The 22,385-nt window shown below is 43.9% G+C and overlaps 1 protein-coding gene across 9 annotated transcripts in view; it reads right to left on the reverse strand.

The window, feature by feature from the left end:
* The window catches only part of Tnni3k (TNNI3 interacting kinase), a 263,899-nt gene that overhangs the window by 22,742 nt on the left and 218,772 nt on the right, over positions 1-22,385 (reverse strand). For 6 of the 9 annotated variants that reach the window (XM_042280190.2, XM_076575282.1, XM_006974909.3 and 3 more), the window contains one exon: positions 19,450-19,619. In XM_042280190.2, the coding sequence (XP_042136124.1) occupies positions 19,450-19,619 (170 nt within the window). Of the gene's footprint in view, positions 1-15,566; positions 16,264-19,449; positions 19,620-22,385 lie in introns of those variants that run through there. The other 3 variants (XR_013052441.1, XM_042280189.2, XM_076575284.1) reach the window with 3 other exon arrangements.

The raw sequence follows: 22,385 nt of genomic DNA on the forward strand, positions 1-22,385 counted from the left end.
GTTGCCTTCACTGGTCAGGGAAAGGTCAGGGAACAACTGACCATGTTAATATATAGAGTCATGGGTAGTGGAGGAGTGTGGTGTTTGAAGTAGTGAGCCATGCTTCCCATCATTACTAATTACTATTTCCTACTGAAGCTGCATGCAGAATATTTTATGCCATCTCCAAAACAACACACATCAGCTCTGGATTTAGACAGACTGGGCAACCCCCAACTTACCTGTCCACTACCTAGGGTCTATTTCCTAACTATTCTGACCTGCTTTCCAACCTTGAAAAGGAATAAGAATGAAACTCACCTGTACAGTGCTTGTCTAGCATGCTCAGGGCCCTAAATTTGTTCTTTGCCACTGGTGAGAGAGCGAGAGCCAGAGAGACAGAGACAGACAGAGAGACACAGAGAGACAGACAGATAGAGACATACAGATAGATACACAGACAGAAACAGAAGCACACATACATACATACAGACAGACAGACAGATAGATAAGTAGGTAAGTAAATAGACAACAGATAGGTACAGAGACAGACAGAAGCATAAAGATAGACTGACAGACACAAAAGCAACATACATGTAGATAGATAGGTAGATAGACAGACAGAGAGAGACATAGACAGCCAGACACAGGAGTAGGTAGATAGATAGATAGATAGATAGATAGATAGATAGATAGATGATAGATAGATAGATAGATAGACAGACAGCTAGATAGATAAACAGATAGATGATAGATCGATCATGTTTCTGTCAGGTAGCTGAGAATATTTACTAGGAGTATATGTAACATTCACTAGTCCTGAGTTCTACTTGGCATTTCCATTTCTGATGACTGATGGACGGCAGAGAGAAGAGTAACAGCTCTATTGAAATGAGCCTTTCTGCTGATGCTCCTCCTACATTCCAATTCACCCTCACAATAGTGAGCACAGTTCAGCAAGGTCCTTCCACACCCAGGAACTGCTTGAAGGCACCATAGGGTCCTTTCAGAGTATCAGCTGGTGAACCTCTGATAAATGCAGAGTGGTAGAGAAATGCTTTAATACATTTGCCCCTGGCATTTTGGTCAGAATGCATTTATTAGCTGGTATCTCATCCTCAGTGGCAAAAATAAACAAGGGCTTAAATGATCTGGCTGTAAATGCTCTGTAAGATCTGCACTTCTATGCTCTGCTCCATGATTCATGCGGAAAGCTGCGATTTTGGTGTCTGGGTGAATTTGCCTGCATAAACGTCCAGAAGCCTTCGAGAAAGCCAAGAAAACACGGTTATCATTAGCTGCCTGACAGCCTTTCCCAGGGAGAGCAGGCAGGCATTGCTGCAGCAAGATAACTTTATTTAATTAGTTGCTGGAAGATTATTTACTCGCTTCGTAAAACAATGGCCTGTCAGCGGCAGATTCTCCCAGCTTTTACAGATGTGTCTGTGGCTTCTGAAGTCTTTACACAGATGCATTTGAAATATGCTTTCAGGTGTCCTTTATGTGAGCATTTGACAGGATAATAGAATTAGATTTGCTGAATTTCACTAAACTCTGAAGTAATATGTCACCAGCTTCGCTTACTTTTCAAAAAATATTTCCCCCTGGTAATACTCATCGATCTAGCTCTTCAAACCCTAAACACGAGACTCTGAAACAAAAAGGATGACTCCATCAGTTAAGCAACTGACAGGAAGTTAAGTAGCGAGCCATTCTGTGTGTGGTAACAACGGCTCTGGATGAGAGCAGCCTTGCTTAGATTCAGGAGCAAGTAAGGGAGAGGAGAGGGGTATAGAAAACATGGTTCTTCACACAGGTAGAGAATTGTTAGAAAGGTCTCCTGCACAAACACAGAGAAGAGCATCCTTTACTTTAGGCAATGGCCAGTGTCCCTGTCTCCACTTTGCAGGGACGCACTCTGATGAGGATAGTCATTTCACCGGATCGAAGGCCTTTACTCACTGAGAGGTGATGTGGCCTCAGCACACCTCCGAGTCCTAGGGAAACTGCTCAACAAGTGCTGGCCGAGTGAACAAACCGGAAACCTTTGCATTTGCGACCCACCTGCCCCTCCTCCTCTGCTGCGATCTCAGGCCTGTCAGAGGAGCTTGTCGGTGCACACAGAGTGAGCAGAGTGTTCTGTGGATTCCAACAACAAAACTCTTTGATAAAGGATTTGTTAAGAGTCCAAGAGCTAGCATCAACGTTGAAGTGCCAACTGTGATTTCTTCGTGTGTCACGAGGAGTATCAGTGCAGTGGCAAAATGCATCATGCGTTCCTGTGGTAAGCAATTTACCCAGAGGAGAGGCAGAGAAGCCAATTCAAAGAACTCACTTAAAATCCATCCCCAAGTTAGGAATGTTAGTGGGGAAGTTTTGTCGGAGTCAGGCATGCTACAAGGAGCACACACCTTGATGAAGAACCTGGCAGGAAGCTCTTGCCAGTGAGGTGAGCTGTATAAAGACTTCCCTCTGAGCAGCAGGCGCCAGTTTCTACATTCAGTGAGCCCAGGATGAGAAGCTGCCACCTGACAGGTGTTATTCTAGGCACTAAAGGATGAAGGCAGATGGGACTGTATAGGTGGAGATGCTGTGGAGCAGAAGCACCATATGGCTGAGATGCTGGGCAGTGATTTCAGTAGATCCTAGATCCATTGTGCACCTTTCACTGTGGAAATCAGGAACTGATAAACTGAAAACTGGCTAATTTATTTCCTTTCTTTTTTAAAATGGTGGCTGGACCTTTTGCTTCCCTTTCTTTGACATTTAAAGAGGGATATTCATTAACAGGTGGCTTGATCAGTACAATATAGGTGACAGACCAGTTCCAGGCTTGCTCAATTCCACGAGACAATGTTGCATCCACAGTGGCTATCAGCTCTACCTGAGTTAGTCACATGTCATCTGCATTGCTTCATTCACACCCACCTGTAGCTTATGACAACCTTGATCATTCACTCAGTCATGCCACAGAGCAATTTCAATGATGACCACTGCCTGTCGTATCTGGTCACATACAGATGGGTACCTGTTCCTTGCCTGGGTGAAGTGAGATCTTAGTGGCCAGAAGTGAAGCCGTGGGTAGGAAGAAGCTCTCATCCTTTCCTTTGTGCCTGGATGCAAGGCAGCATGGTCTCCTCTTATTTCTACTTCTGCTCATGTTAAATCCCCATCCACAGCCTCTGCCCCAACTCTCCAGCTCTCCAGTCACATCCCATGGCTTCCTGTCTCTGTGCCTTTGCCCCAGTGCTCCTGTCTGTCTTGTTAACTCTCCCTAACCCTTCCTAGGCCATCATGGGATCACACCCTTGCTTCAGCATGTGGCTTCTGACACCCTCAGTAAACCACACGTCTCTCCAGGGCTGGAATGATGTATCATGTACCACTGTGTTTCCAACATCTGCTGGAGAACAGCATTTAGCAGGCACTTAAAAGGATGCAAACATGAATGCTGATGTAGCAGTGTAGCAACCTCACAGAGGGAAATGGAGTCAAGTAGATGAAGGGGTTAGAGCAATAAGGGAACCCACAGGTATGTTTGGTGTTTTCTCATCTATAAGTAATAATAATCTAATTATTTCAATTAAGAAAATATAGCTAATAAGTGAGGATATACGATGAGAATATATGCCGGGTGGTGGTGGTGCATGCCTTTAATCCCAGCACTCTGGAAGCAGAACCAGGAGGATCTCTGTAGTTCGAGGCCAGCCTGGTCTACAGAGAGAGAGGTTCGAGGCTAGCCTGGTCTACAGAGTGAGATCCAGGACAGGCACCAAAGATACTCAGAGAAACTCTGTCTCAAAGAAACCAAAAAAAAATTGTCAAGAGGTTATAAAAGATCAGCCCATCCAAACACCATGGTGTCTGATAGATACTGTGAAGGAGATCAGCATATATTTGTGATAAGGAATTAACTTTCCAATTCTAGCTATATTTAAATTATACACAATGTTCTAGACAGTTGAGTCTTTCCTTAAGGTAAAGATGCCTCATTATTTATTTACTTATGTATTTAACCAAATGTATATAAATGGATCTCAATGGTTTTGAACAAATTACAACAGAGGGTGTTGGCTATCTCAGTGGGTAAAGGCATAATTTGTAATAAGCCTGACAACCTGAGTTCAGTCTCACATAGTTGAAGGAGAGATCCTACACCAGAAGTCATCCTCTGACTTCTTCACGCATGCTCTGGTGCTCACCCGTGCACACACACAAACATGCATACAGAGACATACTCACACAATCATACGTATAGACATATACATACACACATGCATACATGTGCACGTACATCCAAATGCACACTCCACACACATAATACACACATGCTAAATGCATGCAATTTTTAAAAAGAAAGGTGTCATCCCAGTTTACTAGCCAGTAATGGAAAAGGGCTCAAAGGAATGTTATAATCTTTCAATTATGTTTTATCCATATTTTAAAACATAAAGCTATACATCAATTTATTAATTGCCCTTAATCAGCCACCCTTTACAAAGGAAAATAGCCATGTTGTTGTAGAAGCAATAAGAATTTTTCATAAATCTGAAACTCATTTGGCAGTTACAACCCCCCGGCCACACACATATGTTCCATCCAGTAATGCGTGACAGGGAAAGCCAGCAACAGACATCATTTCTATTTGTTTCATAGTCCTGTAATTTATTTTGCCATGTGTTGGTTGAGCTGGATAAGAATCATTTTCCATGAATAATAAAGGGGATTTTAGAACCCAATAGAAGAGACTCATTTGCTTGAAACCAGTGTATTTAGGTGGCTGCCCTTGAGCATCTGAAATCCTCTCCGTTTTTGTACTGGACTATATATAGCTTTCAGTCAGCACATCCACAGAAATTAAGGCAAAAGTCCCCTCCACAGCCCTCCGGTGTTCTCCTTCCTGTCATGTACTCTATCAGTTGGCGTTACAGATACACATCACATAGATGTGCTAAGTGAATGAAGATAGAAACAACCTCTGCTAAGAAGGCAGACACTTTCTGCCACATGGACACTGGGGACTGGGACTGCAAAGTGGCAGCTTAACAACCTTTGGGGAAGTAAGTTATGGGGAGAGAGGAAGTTGGGGTGCATCCTAAATACAGTCGAGACTGGAGCGACACACCTACAATTTCAATGTGCATTCTTCACACAGCACATGTCTAACGCTTGTTAAGGTGCTCACTGAGACCAGCTAGGTCTCCGAGCCTGTCTATTTACAGATTCCCTCAGATGTTGTAGCTACTGCTCGGGGGCCACACTGTGAGCACCAAGTGTGTACTCACTTGCCCCATTATGGATGCCATGCGGATCCTGACACCCTACCCAGGAAGTAGTTTGTGGTGTCACATGGGGGATCAGTATGAGAGCAGCCCTCTGGATCTCACTACAGCAGCTCAGCAAGGATAGAAAAGCCAGTCTGATCCGGGCTCAAACCATGGCGCTGCTGTTTACTAGCTGCAAAGCTTCCAGCGGGTCTTCACCCTTTCTGCATTTAGCCTGCTCGTTGGTGGAGTGCTGATGGATGGCTCTTACCTTGTGGAAGAGCCGTGGTTGTCAGTGTTATGACTAGCCTACCAAAAATTCACAATGTCGGAACCACGGTTAGTGATCAAAGCACACACGATATCTTCTCCTCCATGGTTTGGCCAGTTTGATATTACCATCAGTTGGTATAACATAGCTATCCACCGCTTATCTCTCCTAGAGCTGAGGCAATGCCCAGCTCTACTGAGGGAGCAGTTATAACACTCACTGACTGGGAAGGAAACACTCGATTATGATCAGGAAACAAAACAGATTTCATTTGCTCACTGTCTTTTTGAAAGAGAATATCCAGCATGGAAAATATCCACTCATGAATTTTTCAGACTTATTTGCAATTGAGACCCTTCACACATCTGCTCGTTAATACAGGCATCCAGCTAATGTCACAGATATTAACAGCGGATGCCATCCTTTCTCCTGTGGCTAATACAGGAACTGTTTCCTTCCTGGGCCCACAATGTTTTCTGATAGCTTTAATCACTGTTACTTAAGTAGAAAAAAAAATACAGGTTCCCATAGATTCTAAAGAGATAAGAAACAAAGCCCCTTTAAAATAAACATCTTTTTAAATACAAGCAAGCGAAAGAAAAAGCTGTCACTGTTGCTATTCTGCAGGGGTTCGATTCAGTCCACGCAGAAGACACTAAAGGTGAAAAGAAAGAGAATCTATGGAAAATTAAAGCTGTCGCTCTGTGCTGTGCCATTGTGCGAGAGACTTCAAAAATCCATTTGGAAATCATGGCTCTTGTATCGTAGTCATTACCGAGACACTAGCATCACCCACTTATTACTGCAAACATAGCAACAGTTGCCATGTGAGCAAGAGATCTGCAACACAAACAGTGGAGACGGTGGCGCTGGGCGGGGCGGCCAGAGTCAGGGCTGAGGCTCCGAGCACAGTACCACCTGTACGGGTTTAATTAGGCTGGCTGTTCTCTTTGGTCCCCGTGTTGTGCCCTGTCAGGCATTTCAGGAGAACAGAAGCAGTCTCAAAAAGCGGCATTTTGGATGAAACCTTACGTCGGTGGCACACAAAACAGAACCAAAGGCAGAATCTTGCTTTGATGTGCACAAGGGTAGACCCGTAGCCAGGGCAGGGCTTCTCTTCATTTCCGGGAGTGAACCCCCCACCCCCACCCCGCTCCCTCTTGTCATCAGGAAGTCAGCCCACTTGTTGCTGTCACAATGTGCCATTCCATCTAATTGAAGACAGAGAAGTCTGTCACCATTTACTTAGCAGTTCCCCTCTGGTGAATCTTCACAGGTTCCCTTCATGTGGCTGGGAATTAGTTAATTAGTATTACAAAATGCATCACGAGGAACAGGCCCTTCAGGTTAGCACGGAGCCCTTTAGGGCTGCTAACAAGCTTGCTGTGGGACAGGGAAGAGCGGCACTGAGTGGCAGAGCAGCCCAGCTGAGGAGGCTTCGCTGTTCTCTCTCAAGTGAGCTGCTGTAACCTAAATGTGTCACTTTCTCACTCCTTTCATGCAAATCTTTTATGTGTGGCAATAAATCCTGGTCCTCACAGCTTTCTTTTTAAGAGGTACCAATTTTACACACACTGGGGTTTTCTCCCATCTTCACTTTTATTAATTTCCCGTTCTCCCAGCTCTTCTTCTGAACAGAATATTTTGTTTGATATTCTTTCTTTGACATTTTTCACAGAGAAAGGTTGTTTAAATCTAAGGGTGGCTTTTAAAAGTCAGGGACAGGATTGACATTTTTCATACGCTTCTTAACTTTGAGCTGTATGCCGTTTTTTAGGTGGGGATTCTCCAATCTCTTTCGGCTGCACGCCCTGCAGTGCACCCACTGATCGCCAGATGGCACTAGTGAGCAAGCCACCCCACAAAGGAGACTAGCAGGGCTGTTTGGGTTCTCACCATCAGGGGGAGGCAGGCGGGAGCCCTGTCTCACTGTGGCAGAGCAGAAGCGCAGAGCGCCGAGGGCAGTAGTTGGCTATGGGGGGGGGGGTCTTTATTTCACTTTTGCATCTGGGAATTGTTGGCAAATGTCACTGTGGTACTTTGCAGACATGACACCCAGGACTGCACTGAATGAAGAGTATTTATGAAAATATTAAGTGGCTTTTACAATACAAATGAATTTCTAGATTTTTGAACCTTCATGGAAATACCTTTAACATCTACTCTCCTTAATTTTTGTTTTACACTTGTGTTTATGCGCAGGTGTGTCCTTTTTGTGTTTGTGCCTCTCTCTGCGTGTGCGTCTTTGCGTGTAGAAGTGGCACTGTCCGTATGTGGAGGTCAGAGGACAGCCCTGAATTTGAGTCCTCATTTATACTTAGTCTGAGACCATGTCCTTTGCTGTCTGCAGTTTCCAGTTGCACGTAGCAGTGGCTTGACTGCACACTTAGGAAGATGCCCTTGCCTCCACTCCCGTCTCTCCTCAACAGCACAGTGACTGCAGATGTGCACTTGGCTTTTATGTGGGTTCTGAGGATACAAAAGCAGGTCCTCATGCTACTGACCGGCTCTCGCCCCCTTGTATAACTGGACATCAGGCTCATATAGCAAGGAGGCATCAGACGACACAGCAGCTTGCTTGGCCACGGGTTTCCTTCTCAGCCCTGCACTCCAAGAAGCCAGAAGCTTTTCTGCTTCTGTTAATTAGGAAAATTCACGGACAACTAAAAATATTTGAACTTAGAAAGAAAAAGATAAAAGGGGCAGCTGACAGACATGCCGGTACCTGCTGAGATTCTGACATCTCTGCCACATTTGTATTTTTTCACTTCAGATCCTTAATGAGCTGAGTGACTGACCTTGAGCAAGTGAGTGTCATAAAAATTATATACTCCGGAGATGACAAATATCCAGGAAAAAGGTGCCTTGCCCCTAGATTTAGGCGAGTAACATCTTACCCCCCTCATTCTACAGCAGTGGAGCAGCAGCTTCACAGAGGCACATATCCAGACAGTCCTTCCTCTTGGCACAGTGAGCCTGGCTGAAGGACTGTGAAGGCAATAACGAGATGCCCAAATAAGCTTCCTCGAGAAAGCTCATTAGCTGTACTCTCAATCAGCCATCTTGGAGTAAGCTAATGACCATTTGGAAAGTCGATCACACTATCTTCTTGTTGTTTTCTCAGATTTGTAAATCTCAATGTGATTCATATGTAACATCAGTTTTGGGTCTTGAACCCCCATTGTGTCTATGAATGAGAAGGACAGTGCCTTCCTTCCCAAGAGTGAAAAACTTTTTACTGAAGGAGTGACAGGGTTAGTCCTGGCATGCTGGGAAGCGAGGCTGGGAGTCTGGCTTTTTGCTCCAGTTGAGTCTACGGGCAGCAGATTATAGTCTGTCCCTAGGAGGTAACATGAAGCAAGGTGACCAGTGTCAGGGTTAGTCAACGAGGAGGGAATTTCTCTGTCAGCAAAAGAAGTGTAGACTCAGTGCCCAAGTGCCCAAGGTTCCATTGTATCTGGCGGACTTTTCAGTGTGAGTCCATTCAGCACCTCGGACAGCTCCTTGTAGGTTGTCATGGATTCTGTGCTTGGCTCTTTTGCTTCTTTTTAAATTTTTTTTAACTTTATTTTCAAATTGTTTAATTAATTTTACATATCAGCCACGGATTCCCCTGTCCTCCCGCCTCCTGCCCCCTGCCCCACCCTCCTCCCAATCCACCCCCCATTCCCATCTCCTCCAGGGCAAGGACTCCCCTGGGGATTCAGCTCAGCCTAGTAGATTCAGTCAAGGCAGGTCCAGTCCCCTTCTCCCTTCACCCAGGCTGAGCAAAGTGTCCTAGAATAGGCTCAAGGGTCCAAAAAGCCAGCTCATGCACTAAGGACAGGTCTTGGTCCCACTGCCTGGGGGCCTCCCAAACAGTTCAAGCTAATCGACTGTCTCACTTATCCAGAGGGCCTGATCCAGTTGGGGGCTCCTCAGCCATTGGTTCATAGTTCATGTGTTTCCACTAGTTTGGCTATTTGTCCCTGTGCTTTTTCCAATCATGGTCTCAACATCTCTCACTCATACAATACCTCCTCTTTCTCACCGACTGGACTCCCAGAGCTCCACCAACATGCTCAGCTATGTTCATATCAGCATTGTTTGTAATAGCCAGAACCTGGAAACAACCTAGATGCCCTTCAACTGAAGAATGGATAAATAAAATGTGGTGCATATACACAATGGAGTACTACTCAGCAGAGAAAAACAATGACATCACGAGGTTTGCAGGCAAATGTATGGATCTAGAAAAAATCATCCTGAGTGAGGTAACCCAGACTCAGAAAGACAAACATGTATGGGCTCTTTTGCTTCTTGAAAGTAGTTTGACAGGCTCAGGTTCCAACATTAACTTATTTTTCTGCTATTTAATAGTTTCATATCCATTATTTAAAACTGTGTGAGTCTCAATTTGCTTTCCTTGAAGAATGGGAACTATCAGCAATACTTCACAAGATTGTGATTAGATGCCAATATCTTTATGGGAGGCAGCCATGCTCACCCATTCCACAGTAGGTATTTAGTACTTGTCTTGTGCTGGACACTATCCTAAGAACTCAGCACAGCAACAAAAGGAGAGCTGTTTACAAACACAAAATGCTTACAATCTAGGCAGATGTGAACAGAAAAGCAAATGGCTGGTTTCTTTTACCTGAAGTTCTCATACTGATTCTTAATTGGCCTCAAAGCAGAATTTTCATGGGCTTTGTGTGGCAGACACAACACTGACCCAAGCAAGGTAGGAGGTCAGATGATAAACACCTTTAAAAAGCTACAGCCCTGGACTAGAAAGATGCCTCAGAAATACTACTCTTCCAGAGGACCTGAGCTAAGTTCCCAGCACGCAGGTTGGGCAGTTTACAACCAACTGTAACTCCATCTCCAGGGTTCCAATGCCCCTTTTTGACTTCTTTGGGAACCTGCACATACATGTTATCTACTCAAAATGACACTCACACATACACACACACACATACATACATACACACACATACATACATACACACATACATACACACACACACAAATAAAAAGAATAAAAATCTCTAGAATCCTCAGGAGAAAACTAAGGTTGAGAAAACTGAGAAAACTAGGAAACATAAAATCCACTGTACACAAGAGACTCAAAACCTGAATGCCCTATTTTGCCCTGGGCTCCAGGCAGCACGAAAAGAAAAAACAAATATAGCCCAAGGCACCATCGTCACACATATAGAAACATTAGAACAGGCTCATGAGCAATAATCCTGGGTGCTAGTGTCCCAAGATGACAAAAGAGTGAGCCAGTTCATCTGTGAGGTGTCCCACCCAAAACAAGAGGAAGGGAGAAAGAAGCCATAAGCTTTACCGCTCATAACAGAACTAGGAAGTCCAAAGGCAGGAGAGAGACAGCGCAGGCAGGAAGGCCACAGAAACCACAGAAATAGCAATGCAACTAGAACATAAAGACCGAAGATGGAAAGTCTGGGTATAGAGCATAAAATACACATTTTAAGGGAAGAAGAGTAAACTTATATAGAAGGGAAAATGCCTTTCAAAACTGTCTGACAAAATTTTAAACAGCAACAAATACAATAGAAAGAAGTAAAAAAGGACTTAAGTTGCAAATAGACAGAAAGACAGACAGAGCTATTCAGAGAATTAATAAGATTTAAGTGTAAAAAATTATTTATAGTATAGCAGAGAGACAAGGGGTGGAAGTTTCACCCTCCCACAAAGACACACAGGCATACTTGATTTACTCACAAAGACCTTAGACAGTTGCACTTGCACATCTTTCTGACACATGTGCCTGTGTGTACATAGCATAGTCTATTTGCATATATGTGTTCTAATTAGGTGTATTTTAAATACACTCGATGATTTACATCTAATGAGGGTTTTAAAAGAGCATAAAGAAAAGGTAAAGCAATGTTTTCTGATAGCTGAGAATCATCTAGAATTTCTGAAAGCTACAGAGACTCAGCTTCTGGAACCTAGAAAACATAAGTAAGAGAAATAACACTAAACTATCATAGCATTACAAGAGTGAGATACCAAAGACAAGGAAAAGCTTCAAGGTTAGTTAGGAAGGACAGATTGTGAACAAAAGACAGATAACAAGATTTATAGGTAAAATGTTAATAGTAATAGGAACCTGCCAACTCCCCAAATCCTGCATCCACAGAATATCTGTCTCTAAAGAGAGAAGGAAAGGAATCATCCCACGTCTGGATTAATACATCCACTTCTGTTACATTAAAGCAAAGTTTAAGATGCATCCGAGGAAGGAAAACAGGACCAGAAGACAGATGTGACAGGTCAGAGCCATGAATGAAAAGTAAATCTGGCTAAATTTAAAGAAACGACAGATTTACAGAACAGTATCCAAGTGTGGAATTCCAAAAATTACAGTGAAGCAAAAACATTGGGAAGTAAATATGATGATGTGAAGGTAAGGTGGCAGAAAAATGGCTGGGCGGGTCAGGGTGCACACTGCTCTTCAAGAGGACCCAGGTTCAGTTCCCAACAACTTCATCAGGCAACTCACAGCCAGTAACTTCATCGCCAAGGGAGTCTGACGGCCTCTTGTGGCTACCACAGGCAACAGCACTCGTGTGTGCATAACCTCCCACCCCGCCCTACGTGCAGACACATAATTAGTATTATATTTATATAAAACTAGATGGAATGATTTATAACCAATCTATGGATTTTTGTCTTCTATGAGGGTAGTAAAAATAGAGATCATGATATACTCCATGGATTATATTAAAGTTCATCTAAATAAATGCAAAAATGTACTAACTGGATGGAAAAGGAGGCTCACTATGGGAAGGATGCCAGATCTGTCCATGCCAGTCTGTGAGTTCACCCACTGTACTCAAACTCTTTTCTGTGGTGGAAACATGCAAACTGTTAATATGGAATGGTGACAGCTAGAAGCAAAGAGGTAACAAAGAAGAATCAGGTCTTAACAGGTAGAAGGACTCCTAATGATGCCACTGGCTCTGAGTTATTAAGGCCATCAGCTTTGACACAGGGATAGGAAAGTATTTCAAAGGAACAGAAGCAACTTCAACTAGACCTATGTAAGTGAAGACCCCTAATGCAAGGAAAAGGAGCTGCCATGGGTCATTTGGAGAAAGGGATGTCTATTCTTACCTGAAAAGAGGGAGTCTGGAAGAGAGTGACAAATTTATAATCAACCATTCTCTCAGGCTTCCAGCCTGTTTTTCCTGTCTCGTCAACAAAACTTTTCTTAGCCATTTCAGTGCAAGGCAATTTGTTTTTTTAAAAAGTCCCATGATATGAATACGGCAGTTTCCCCTCTCACATCACATGAGGTAAGTGGCAATTATTGTCTTAATAGGAAGCTATTGTTGATTGAATGGGAAGTGCATCCCCACCCCCAAAGGCTCACATATTTGAACATGTGGTCCACAGATGGTGGTGTTGTTTGAGAAGATTGTGGAACCTTTAGGAGGTAGAGCCTTGCCGGAGAAATTGAATGAACTAGTGGGGAATAAGACATAATAGTGGGCAAGGTTAAAAATCAATTAGTCTGGGGGGACTGGCTGACAGATTAAGCATGATATATCTATGGGATGTAGGGTCTATTATAGGATGTCTATAGTGTGTTTATTCAGGAAATTTTATGAAGGGTCATTTTTGTTTGTTTTTCAAGACAGAGTTTCTCCGGTAGTTTTGGTGCCTGTCCTGGATCTCACTCTGTAGACCAGGCTGGCCTCAAACTCATAGGGATCTGCCTAGCTCTGCCTCCTGAGTGCTGGGATTAAAGGTGTGAGCCACCACTGCCCGGCTGAAGGGTCATTTTGAAGTTTATAGGATGACCCCAAATTCCAACATTTTGGCCCTAGCCAGTAGCACCTTTAGTCATTAAGACTATAATAAATGCTTCACACAATTTTTGCAAACTAGAGTGTTAACAAGAAGAGGAGAATGAGACCACTCAGTTTAGAACCACTGGGATACCGAATGAAAACAAGTTAGCTAATGACATTAGTGTCCCGGATGGAGCTCCACCCACTGTTGGAGGCGATGGAGAATCACTGCCGGTTCCAGAGCTCTGCATGAGGAGGCGCAGGAGGTGAGAGGGGTGTGGAAGGTGGGGCAGGAGAGACGCTGAAGACATCAAAATGTTGGGAGAGGTTAAGGCTGTAAGTATGGACTGAGGGGCCCAACACTGTGTGTGAGAGAGAGGGGCTGGGCTGGGGGACTGGAACCAGGAACCAGGTAAACGTCACACGTGAGCAGAGACAAGGAAGATGTAGGGCCATTTAAAACTACCTTGGGGAGGAAGCTGAAATTAACTGAGAGTTGACAAGGAAAAACGGTTGGGGTGAAGACATGATTAGGAGGCAAGGGGATAATTGGGGCAGGGGGGCAGGGGGCTACAGAGTGGAAGACCTGACCCATGTGTTCATTTCATAGAGCTATCATATTGCACAATTCCAGCATGCTAGGAAAATTGTATGTGAAGAGACTTTTATACATTATATTCACATTGTATAAGTTGAAATATTTTCTCAGCACACTAGGAAAGCTATTTAGAGGAGTCCTTGGATGGGCTCTTTTGTAGTGTGAGAGATTAATCCCAAGGGTGTCTGTTATAGAGCTTTGAATTCTGGGTCCCCAGTGTCTTCCCCTGGACAGCTAACTGTGTCGCAGTACTATTCTCGGAGCTCAGCCCCACACAAACACTAATTGGTTTTCGCATCTGAAAGGTTGTTCATCACTTTGTCATTTCTAAATTTAACATGATGTAATCCATGCACAATATGGGAGATTTCAGACCCCGTGGGAGGAGCAAGTGCCACATGTCGGGTTTCTAAATATATCTGGACACAAAATATTTAAAAAGAGGCAGAACTTCAAGAATGGCTTCCTTAATCTCAGATTTTAGTTGATTTGTGATTTTGGTCAGAATTAGCGATTTCCATCAGAATTAGCAATTTCCTATTTTTCATGGAGGAAATACCTGACGTGACTTTTCACCTTGAAATTTGTTTTACTCAGGATAAGATGATAACAACAACTAGAAACAAGCATGCATGCAAACAGTGGAAACCTACCCTAAACCAAGAGTTACCAAATTCCAATCGATTGGCAATTCGCGTCAGAACTAGGAGTGTATGTAAATACACCGGTTAAATACGTTGTTGAGAGGCCCAGGTCTATACAGTAGTGGGGACCACACACCAAGTTGTACACATTTTCCAGAACCTCAGCGACACACACAACATACATTATAGTTTCCTGTGTAATTGGGCTTGGTAGGAAGCCCAGGTCTGAGACTTACACGGCACAAGGACTCAATCATCCTTTAGAGAAGGCCGTCTTGGTCAAATGTGGTGTTGGCAAAGTGTCCTCGCCCATTTGTGGCAGCAGTTACATCTCCTCCCCACAGAGACCCAAGGTTAGCACCACACCTCTCTCTTTGAGCTTCACCTGCTTGGCTGTGTAGGGGCTACCCAGAATCTTCAGGGTTTTCTGGAGCCTAGCTGTCTCCATGATGGGCTTTAATTGGCCCTAGGCACTGGTCCTTTGTGAGTGTCACAGATGATTCTAACCGGCAAAGTTGAGAACCACTGTAGTCAGCTGACCCCGGGGCCCTGCTGGCCCGAGTCCGTCAATTCCGGCCTCCTTGGGCTCTTTCACTTCGAGAGCTGACTGGCTACCCACCTTCCTTCCTCTGCCTTCACCACAAAAAGCTGGAAAAGCAGACTTGCAGGGAGTCCTGAATCCATTCCTGGATCAACTTCCAGAACAAACTGGGAGAAGTCCAGAAAACGCAAGCATTGGCAAAACATAACGAGCTTCTGGAACCCACTGCCTCCTGCGCCAGGGGAATTTAGAAAGCACAGTGAAGGCCCTTGTGGGAATCCAGCTCAGCCTCCTGCTTGTTTTCCATTCACTCAGGAGAGTTGCTTATACATTCCCCAGTTTCTTCATCTGCAAAAACTGAAAGGTCTGCCTCTGAAAACTTAATTGCATGGCTATTCAAAGTATTTAAAACAGTGTCCAGCACTTCACAGGGGTTTCATGACGGCAGATATTTAAATAGAATGATGAAGAAACAGCCGATTCCACTCTAAATTCATAGCAATCACCATATATTGAGCCAATTTATCCCATTTTCATTCTTTATCTGCTATACAAATATTTGTTACATAATGTCCTCATGTCAGTCAAACTGCAAGATAGTTGGGTGTAGTAATGCATAAAAAACACACGATTCTTCTCTTGACTCCTTGCATATTTTCACTAAATGCGTCACTAGGATATTTATATCATGGGCTTCAAATAATTCACTTTGCTTTCTAGGGGTGGGACAATAAATAAACTAACCTTCAGTTCATCGATGCTGCAAATGGGGGAACTAAGATGTTCAGGGAGGGAAAATAAAAGCCAGAACAGAGTCCACCACCACAGAGGGAAGAAAGAGGTAAAGAAGCTGTGGAGAACACTCGAGGGAGCTGCTCAAAGCAGCAGCCTGGGCTAGTGGCCTGTCTCCTCACCCTGTGTGCTGCTGTGCATCCCACTCTGTGTCACACTCTGAGCGACAAATTCTGACTCATCTGCAGTGACAGATCTGAATTCTGTGAATGGGTTTGCTTGTGTCTGCCAAGCACTCACTGCTCTAGCAGTGCCCCTCCTTGATTCTGCAGCTCAGCCTCCGAACTTCTGCCTCTACTGGACGATTCTCATGGGACTGTTGCAGAAATATCACGACCGGACTGCTCAGAGGATTGCTTGAAAAAACTACAAATGAGGAATATGAAACAGAGACACAACTGTAAGATGGCGATGTGTCTCAACCCAATCTAATGTGGGTCCTTATGAAACTGTACTGAAGATGGAAATCCAGCAACAAACAGTATTGGATATGCCTGGTTACCCATCAAAATTGCTCATACTTAATTCCAGGACATTCTTTAAATTAGAGCTGTCATGATTCAGCTGTGCATATCGTTATAGCTGTTTCTGAAACTCCTTCTTTAGACCAGGAATACAGGCACATCTAAAAAGGCACCAATAGCAGTTTGCAGGCAGTGTAAGACCCTTGCAAGTTCCCCCGAACCCTTTGCCACCTCGGGGCTGTGGAGACCTTTCTCAGTGGTAGAACAGTGCAGTGAGTGGACATGTAACTGGGTCCATGTCCAGAAGCTCTTGGCTTCTGTAGGAGAGAGGTCCTCAGATCTTTCATTTCTGGAGGCAAGTTCTGGGTTCCAGGGTTTCCATCAGCTTCACAACTTCTGCTTTTTTGGTTCTAATTCAGAGCATGGGCTCTGCCAACCTTGCTCATATGAATGAACTCTGACTTCACCCATTGTTCTCCCTCATGTGCTTAGTTAGACCAATAATAGATGCTCCATTCACCAAGAGCCAGACACATTCCTTCTCACTGGTGACCATGCAGTAAATGCTGACTTTCTCGGTAACATTATTTTCATATCTAGTAGGTAACAGCATTCTGGATCTGTGTCCTTCAGCCTGTGACTATAGTTCTCTCTGATGGTGGTTAAATGCATCTGTCTCCTTGACACCAGGACTGTGTTCAGTGATTAGCTGATGCCAGAGGCTAAAACATGAGCAAAGGCTTGAAGCATGCATACGAAGCTCCTGCTTTTGCTTGTGAGGAGAGCATGGCACAGTTACTATGCTGTGGGATGGTCTATATGTCAAATTGCTCTGATTGGTAAATAAATAAAACACTGATTGGCCAGTGGCCAGGCAGGAAGTAGGTGGGACAAGGAGAGAGGAGAATTCTGGGAAGCAGAAGGCTGAGGCAGAGAGACACTGCAGCCGCCGCCATGACCAGCAGCATGTAAAGATGCCGGTAAGCCACCAGCCACGTGGCAAGGTATAGATTTATGGAAATGGATTAATTTAAGATAAAAGAACAGTTAGCAAGAAGCCTGCCATGGCCATACAGTTTGTAAGCAATATAAGTCTCTGTGTTTACTTGGTTGGGTCTGAGCGGCTGTGGGACTGGCGGGTGACAAAGATTTGTCCTGACTGTGGGCAAGGCAGGAAAACTCTAGCTACATTACTATGTTCTTATGTGCATCTGAGGAGGCTGAGACTCACAACTCACAGAGCAGATTTTGTTATAATTGAGTCCACTGCCAAGTTCACCCAGAACCACCCTATGGGCATCTGAGCTAGAAATGTCTAGGTATGGCTGTTGGTCCTGAATTTTGAGATGGATAGTTGCATAGACATCTTAAAGCAAAAGATGACTAACATAGCTCTCCTTGAATCCACAGTGAGGCTCAAAGTCAAGACACCTGCCTATAGGGAACTGAGCCATGTGAACAGGGGAGGTCACCAAGAGGAATACTGCTCAGTGTGTTTCCTCTGATGAAGTTTAGATAACCTAAAATTAACAATTTTAAAATGAGAATTTCAGTGGTATTTACTACGCTAATACTGGTTTTTTTTTGTTTGTTTTTTGTTTTTTGAGACAGGGTTTCTCTGTGTAGCTTTATGCCTTTCCTAGAACTCACTCTGTAGTCCAGGCTGACCTTGAACTCACAGAGATCCACCTGCCTCTGCCTCCCGAGTGCTGGGATTAAAGGTGTGTGCCACCACTGCCCGGCTAATACTGTTTGTATAAAGGGCACCTATAACTCTCAAATTTCATTGTCTAAAACAGAACTCATACCCATTAATAAGTCCCTCCAAACTTCTCTCTCCTGTCGATTCTTGCCAACATCAATCTATTTTCGATTTTTGCTTTTTTCATAGATTTACTTATTGATATATAATAGATAATTTCTTTCCTCAAATTTATATGCTGAAGCTCCAATATCTCACGTGCCTGTTCTGAAAATAGGGTCTCTGAGGAGGTAATTAAGGTGAACCAGATCTGGGGGTGGAGTCTAGAGTCCGGAAAAGTGATGTTCTTTATAGAGGACCAGAACCCAATCATGATACTCTCTAGTATCAGATTTCCCACCTGCATGTCTGTAAGGAACCATACCCAGCTACTGAAGCCATTCAGTAATCAAAAAGTGTGTGTGTGTGTGTGTGTGTGTGTGTGTGTGTGTGTGTGTGTGTGTATGTGTGTGTGTGTGTCTAAGTTATTCACAAATCTATTCTATTTGGATCCTCATATTAGGGAGGTCATATAAAACAGGGACTCTGGCTGGGCGGTGGTGGCACACGCCTTTAATCCCAGTACTCGGGAGGCAGAGGCAGGTGGATCTCTGTGAGTTCGAGGCCAGCTTGGGCTACCAAGTGAGTCCCAGGAAAGGCGCAAAGCTACACAGAGCATCCCTGTCTCGAAAAACCAAAACCAAAACCAAAACCAAAACAAACAGGGACTCTGTAGATATGTTTTCAAGGTTTATCCATATTAATTTGTTTTTATGGCTGAATAATGCTATACTGCATGGTGCCTCCCAACAGGTTGTCTCTCCATCTTTGGCGGACACTTGAGTTGCTTCCAATCTTTGGTTACTGTGAACAAGGTGGCTATAAACATTTGTGTACAAGGTTTGTTTGAACATCTGTTTCCACTTTTGTGGGGTATATCCCAGGAATGGAATTGCAGAGCCGTGAAGGTTTGTTTGACTCTGGATGTCTGATGCTCCACAACCAAGACTGTTTCCAGGTTCATACATGGGAGTCCTTCCTTGAGTTCCACAAGACCACCCCAAAATAATTCAGTAATTTAGAATACTTGATCACTTTACAACAGATATGTTCCTTGATTCCAGAGCTCACTGCTATTACTGATACTTTACAGAAGAACCTGAACTAAAGAAGGATTAAAGTTTAAGTTTGTTTTCACCATGTAAGGAAAATGAAATCAAAACTCTCCTTCAATGTTTTCCAGAGGGCCATTCAGGCTCCTCTAGACAGCCATCATCCAGGTGACTTTCTTGATCAGGAATTGAAATCTGGATTCACAGTAAGACGCTTGATGACAATGTCACTTACCTTTGGGACCAAGCAGCATAGGACCTTGCATTTAGGGCATATTCCAACTCAAACCGGCTCCTTAAAGCTGCCACGTGGCTCCGGCCAGGCCCTCCCCGGCCCACCAGGCAATCAGAAGAAGAGGAAGGCGACAGAGAACCACTGCTGTTACTTGAGGCAGGAGACATGAGCTGGATGGAGAAAGCATAAAAGGCTTTGTTTACTCACTCTACCAGGCACCTGTACCAGAACTTTCTATTTGAGGGCTTCTTCTAGTTGAATTTCATTCATCTACATTTGCTTCAACCTCTGGTGATAAGATCTGCTTAGCTTGATCTACTTTTTGATCCTTTCTATTTTGCTAGCTGGTATTATCCTTACTTCCATCTTCCCCAAAACATAGTAAGCCCAAATTAAATTTATAAAATGTTATTTAGATGATTATTATTTGATGACCCAAAGATTCACCACGTTCTTCACTGTAGTGATAAGATTCATGGTAGCACTTTTTTCAGGTGTAGCTAAATCTTCTCCCGTGATATTACATGGGTTTACACACTTAGTTTCCTCTTCTGTTATTGTGATAAAATACTCTGCCAAAAGCAACTTAAGGGAGGAAGTTTTTGTTGTAGCTCACAGTTCAAAGTATAGTCCATCTTGGGGAATTTGGGCAGCATGAGCTTAAAGCAGTTGTGAGATTGCACCCAGAATCAGGAAACAGTAATAATGCATTGTGGTGATATATTGTTTGTAATCTAGGAAATAAAGCTTGCCTGAAGATCAGAGGACAGAGCCAGCCACAGAGTTAGCCATAGACATCAGGTAGTGGTGGCACACACCTTTAATCTTAGCACTTGAGAGGCAGAGGCAGAGATCTGTCTGGATCTCTGTGAGTTCAAGGCCATGCTGGGCTACAAGAGAAGCAGAGCTAGGCAGTGGTGGCACACACCTTTAACTCCAGCACTTGTAATCATGCACCTTTAATTCCAGCACTAGGGAGACTGAGACAGGAGGTGTTATGGCTGGGCAGAGAAAGGACTATAAGGCAGGAGGAGACAGGAACTTCTTTATGGCTGAGAAGTTGATGAGGTAAGAGGTGGTGTCTGTGGCTTGCTCTGTGTCTCTGATCTCTCAGCTGTCAACCTGTTATCTAGCTCTAGGTTTTTATTATAAGACCATTTAGGATTCGTGTAGCTAGAGTTTTCCTGCCTTGCCCACAGTCAGGACAAATCTTTGTCACCTGCCAGTCCCACAGCCGCTCAGACCCAACCAAGTAAACATAGAGACTTACATTGCTTAAAAACTCTATGGCCATGGCAGGCTTCTTGCTAACTGTTCTTATAGCTTAAATTAATCCATTTCCATAAATCTATACCTTGCCACGTGGCTCATGGCTTACCGGTGTCTTCACATGCTTCTTGTCATGGTGGCGGCTGGCAGTGACTCCCTCTGCCTTCCTGTTCTCTCTTTTCTCCTCTCTGTTAGTCCCACCTATACTTCCTGCCCAGCCACTGGCCAATCAGTGTTTTATTTATTGACCAGTCAGAGTAATTTGACATACAAACCATCCCACAGCAGATTCATGCAACAATGCACTCTGCTCGGCTCACTCTCTCCACTTTATGCCTTCTAGGATCTCAGTCCAGGGAATGGTTTCATCCACAATTAAAATGGGTTTTTCCCATATCAATTAACACAATCGAGGTGATCAAGACAATCCCACAGAGACATGCCCAGACATCCATTTCCCAAGTGACTTTAGATCCTATCAAGCTGACACCAGCAACCATCATACACACTTTTGTAAGAACACATCCATTTTGTAAGATGGAGCATGATTTGATATCTGATAAATGGACTAATCTCGTTGCTGACTGGTGGTCCTTAGGATCTTTGAAAATAGCCCTTGGACTCATGATAATTCTCTCAAACTCTTGGTAAAAATTCCTGGTTCCTTCAAATGCTCTTCATAATATAGAATTTCAACTTCTTCAGCATTCCGAAGACTCCCCACCATAATGCAAGTGGCAGTTTTCATTCTTCTTTAAAGACTGAGAGTTCAGTTGGGTCCTCTTTTGTTTGGTCATCTCAGAGTAGGGGCAGTCAGATCTTTCGTTCTGCCACAAGTGAGCCTCCTCACACTGTAGCTGCCTCTGGGCTTGTTCTAGCACTAACACAGTGATCTGGAGGCCGTGCCCCCAGTCCATACTGTTGTTTCCACAGCTCTGGGAAGAACAGTATGTCATTCCTTTCAATTTTATTCTTGTTAGACATGTGTATTATTTCCTTTTCCAAGATATTCTAGGTTCTTGCCTTTGAATGTTTCCTAACCCTCTCAACATTGTCACATTTGCCAATGTGACCAGCAGGTCTCCTTTGACCCTGGTGTCAACCTGGCTAAAAAATTAAATCCATAGTAGGGAGGATAGAGCCATATGGGATCCCACAAGCCTGGTTCATTAATCAGTGTTACCTGTCCAGTGAACTCTCTTTGCGTAAGGTGCTTTATCTTTTCTGCTAGGGGAGAGTGCCCCTGAAGTCCTGACCAACGTGACTAAACAAGCTTGTTTTCCAGATCCTTTCATTGCCCCTGTTTGGGAGTGTCTTATTTAGGGTTTCGATTGCTGTAAGGCAACGTTGTGATTAAAAAGAAAGTTGGGGAGGAAAGGGTTTATTTGCTTTATACTTCTATATTGTTGTCCATCATTGTTGCTGGCTCCTAGCTGGGGTCCTGCTGTCTCTGGTCCAGGGACAAGCTCTCATTTATTAAAGGACTGAGGTTTATATATGTGGAGTTGTGAAAGGCACTGCTTGCTGTGGGATGGTCTATATGTCAAATTTCTCTGATTGTTCAATAAATAAAACACTGATTGGCCAGTGGCCAGGCAGGAAGTATAGGTGGGACTAACAGAGAGGAGAAAAGAAAGAACAGGAAGGCAGAAAGAGTCACTGCCAGC

This window comes from Peromyscus maniculatus, chromosome 6, assembly GCF_049852395.1.
Source record: "Peromyscus maniculatus bairdii isolate BWxNUB_F1_BW_parent chromosome 6, HU_Pman_BW_mat_3.1, whole genome shotgun sequence".
Classification (NCBI taxonomy): Eukaryota; Metazoa; Chordata; class Mammalia; order Rodentia; family Cricetidae; genus Peromyscus; species Peromyscus maniculatus.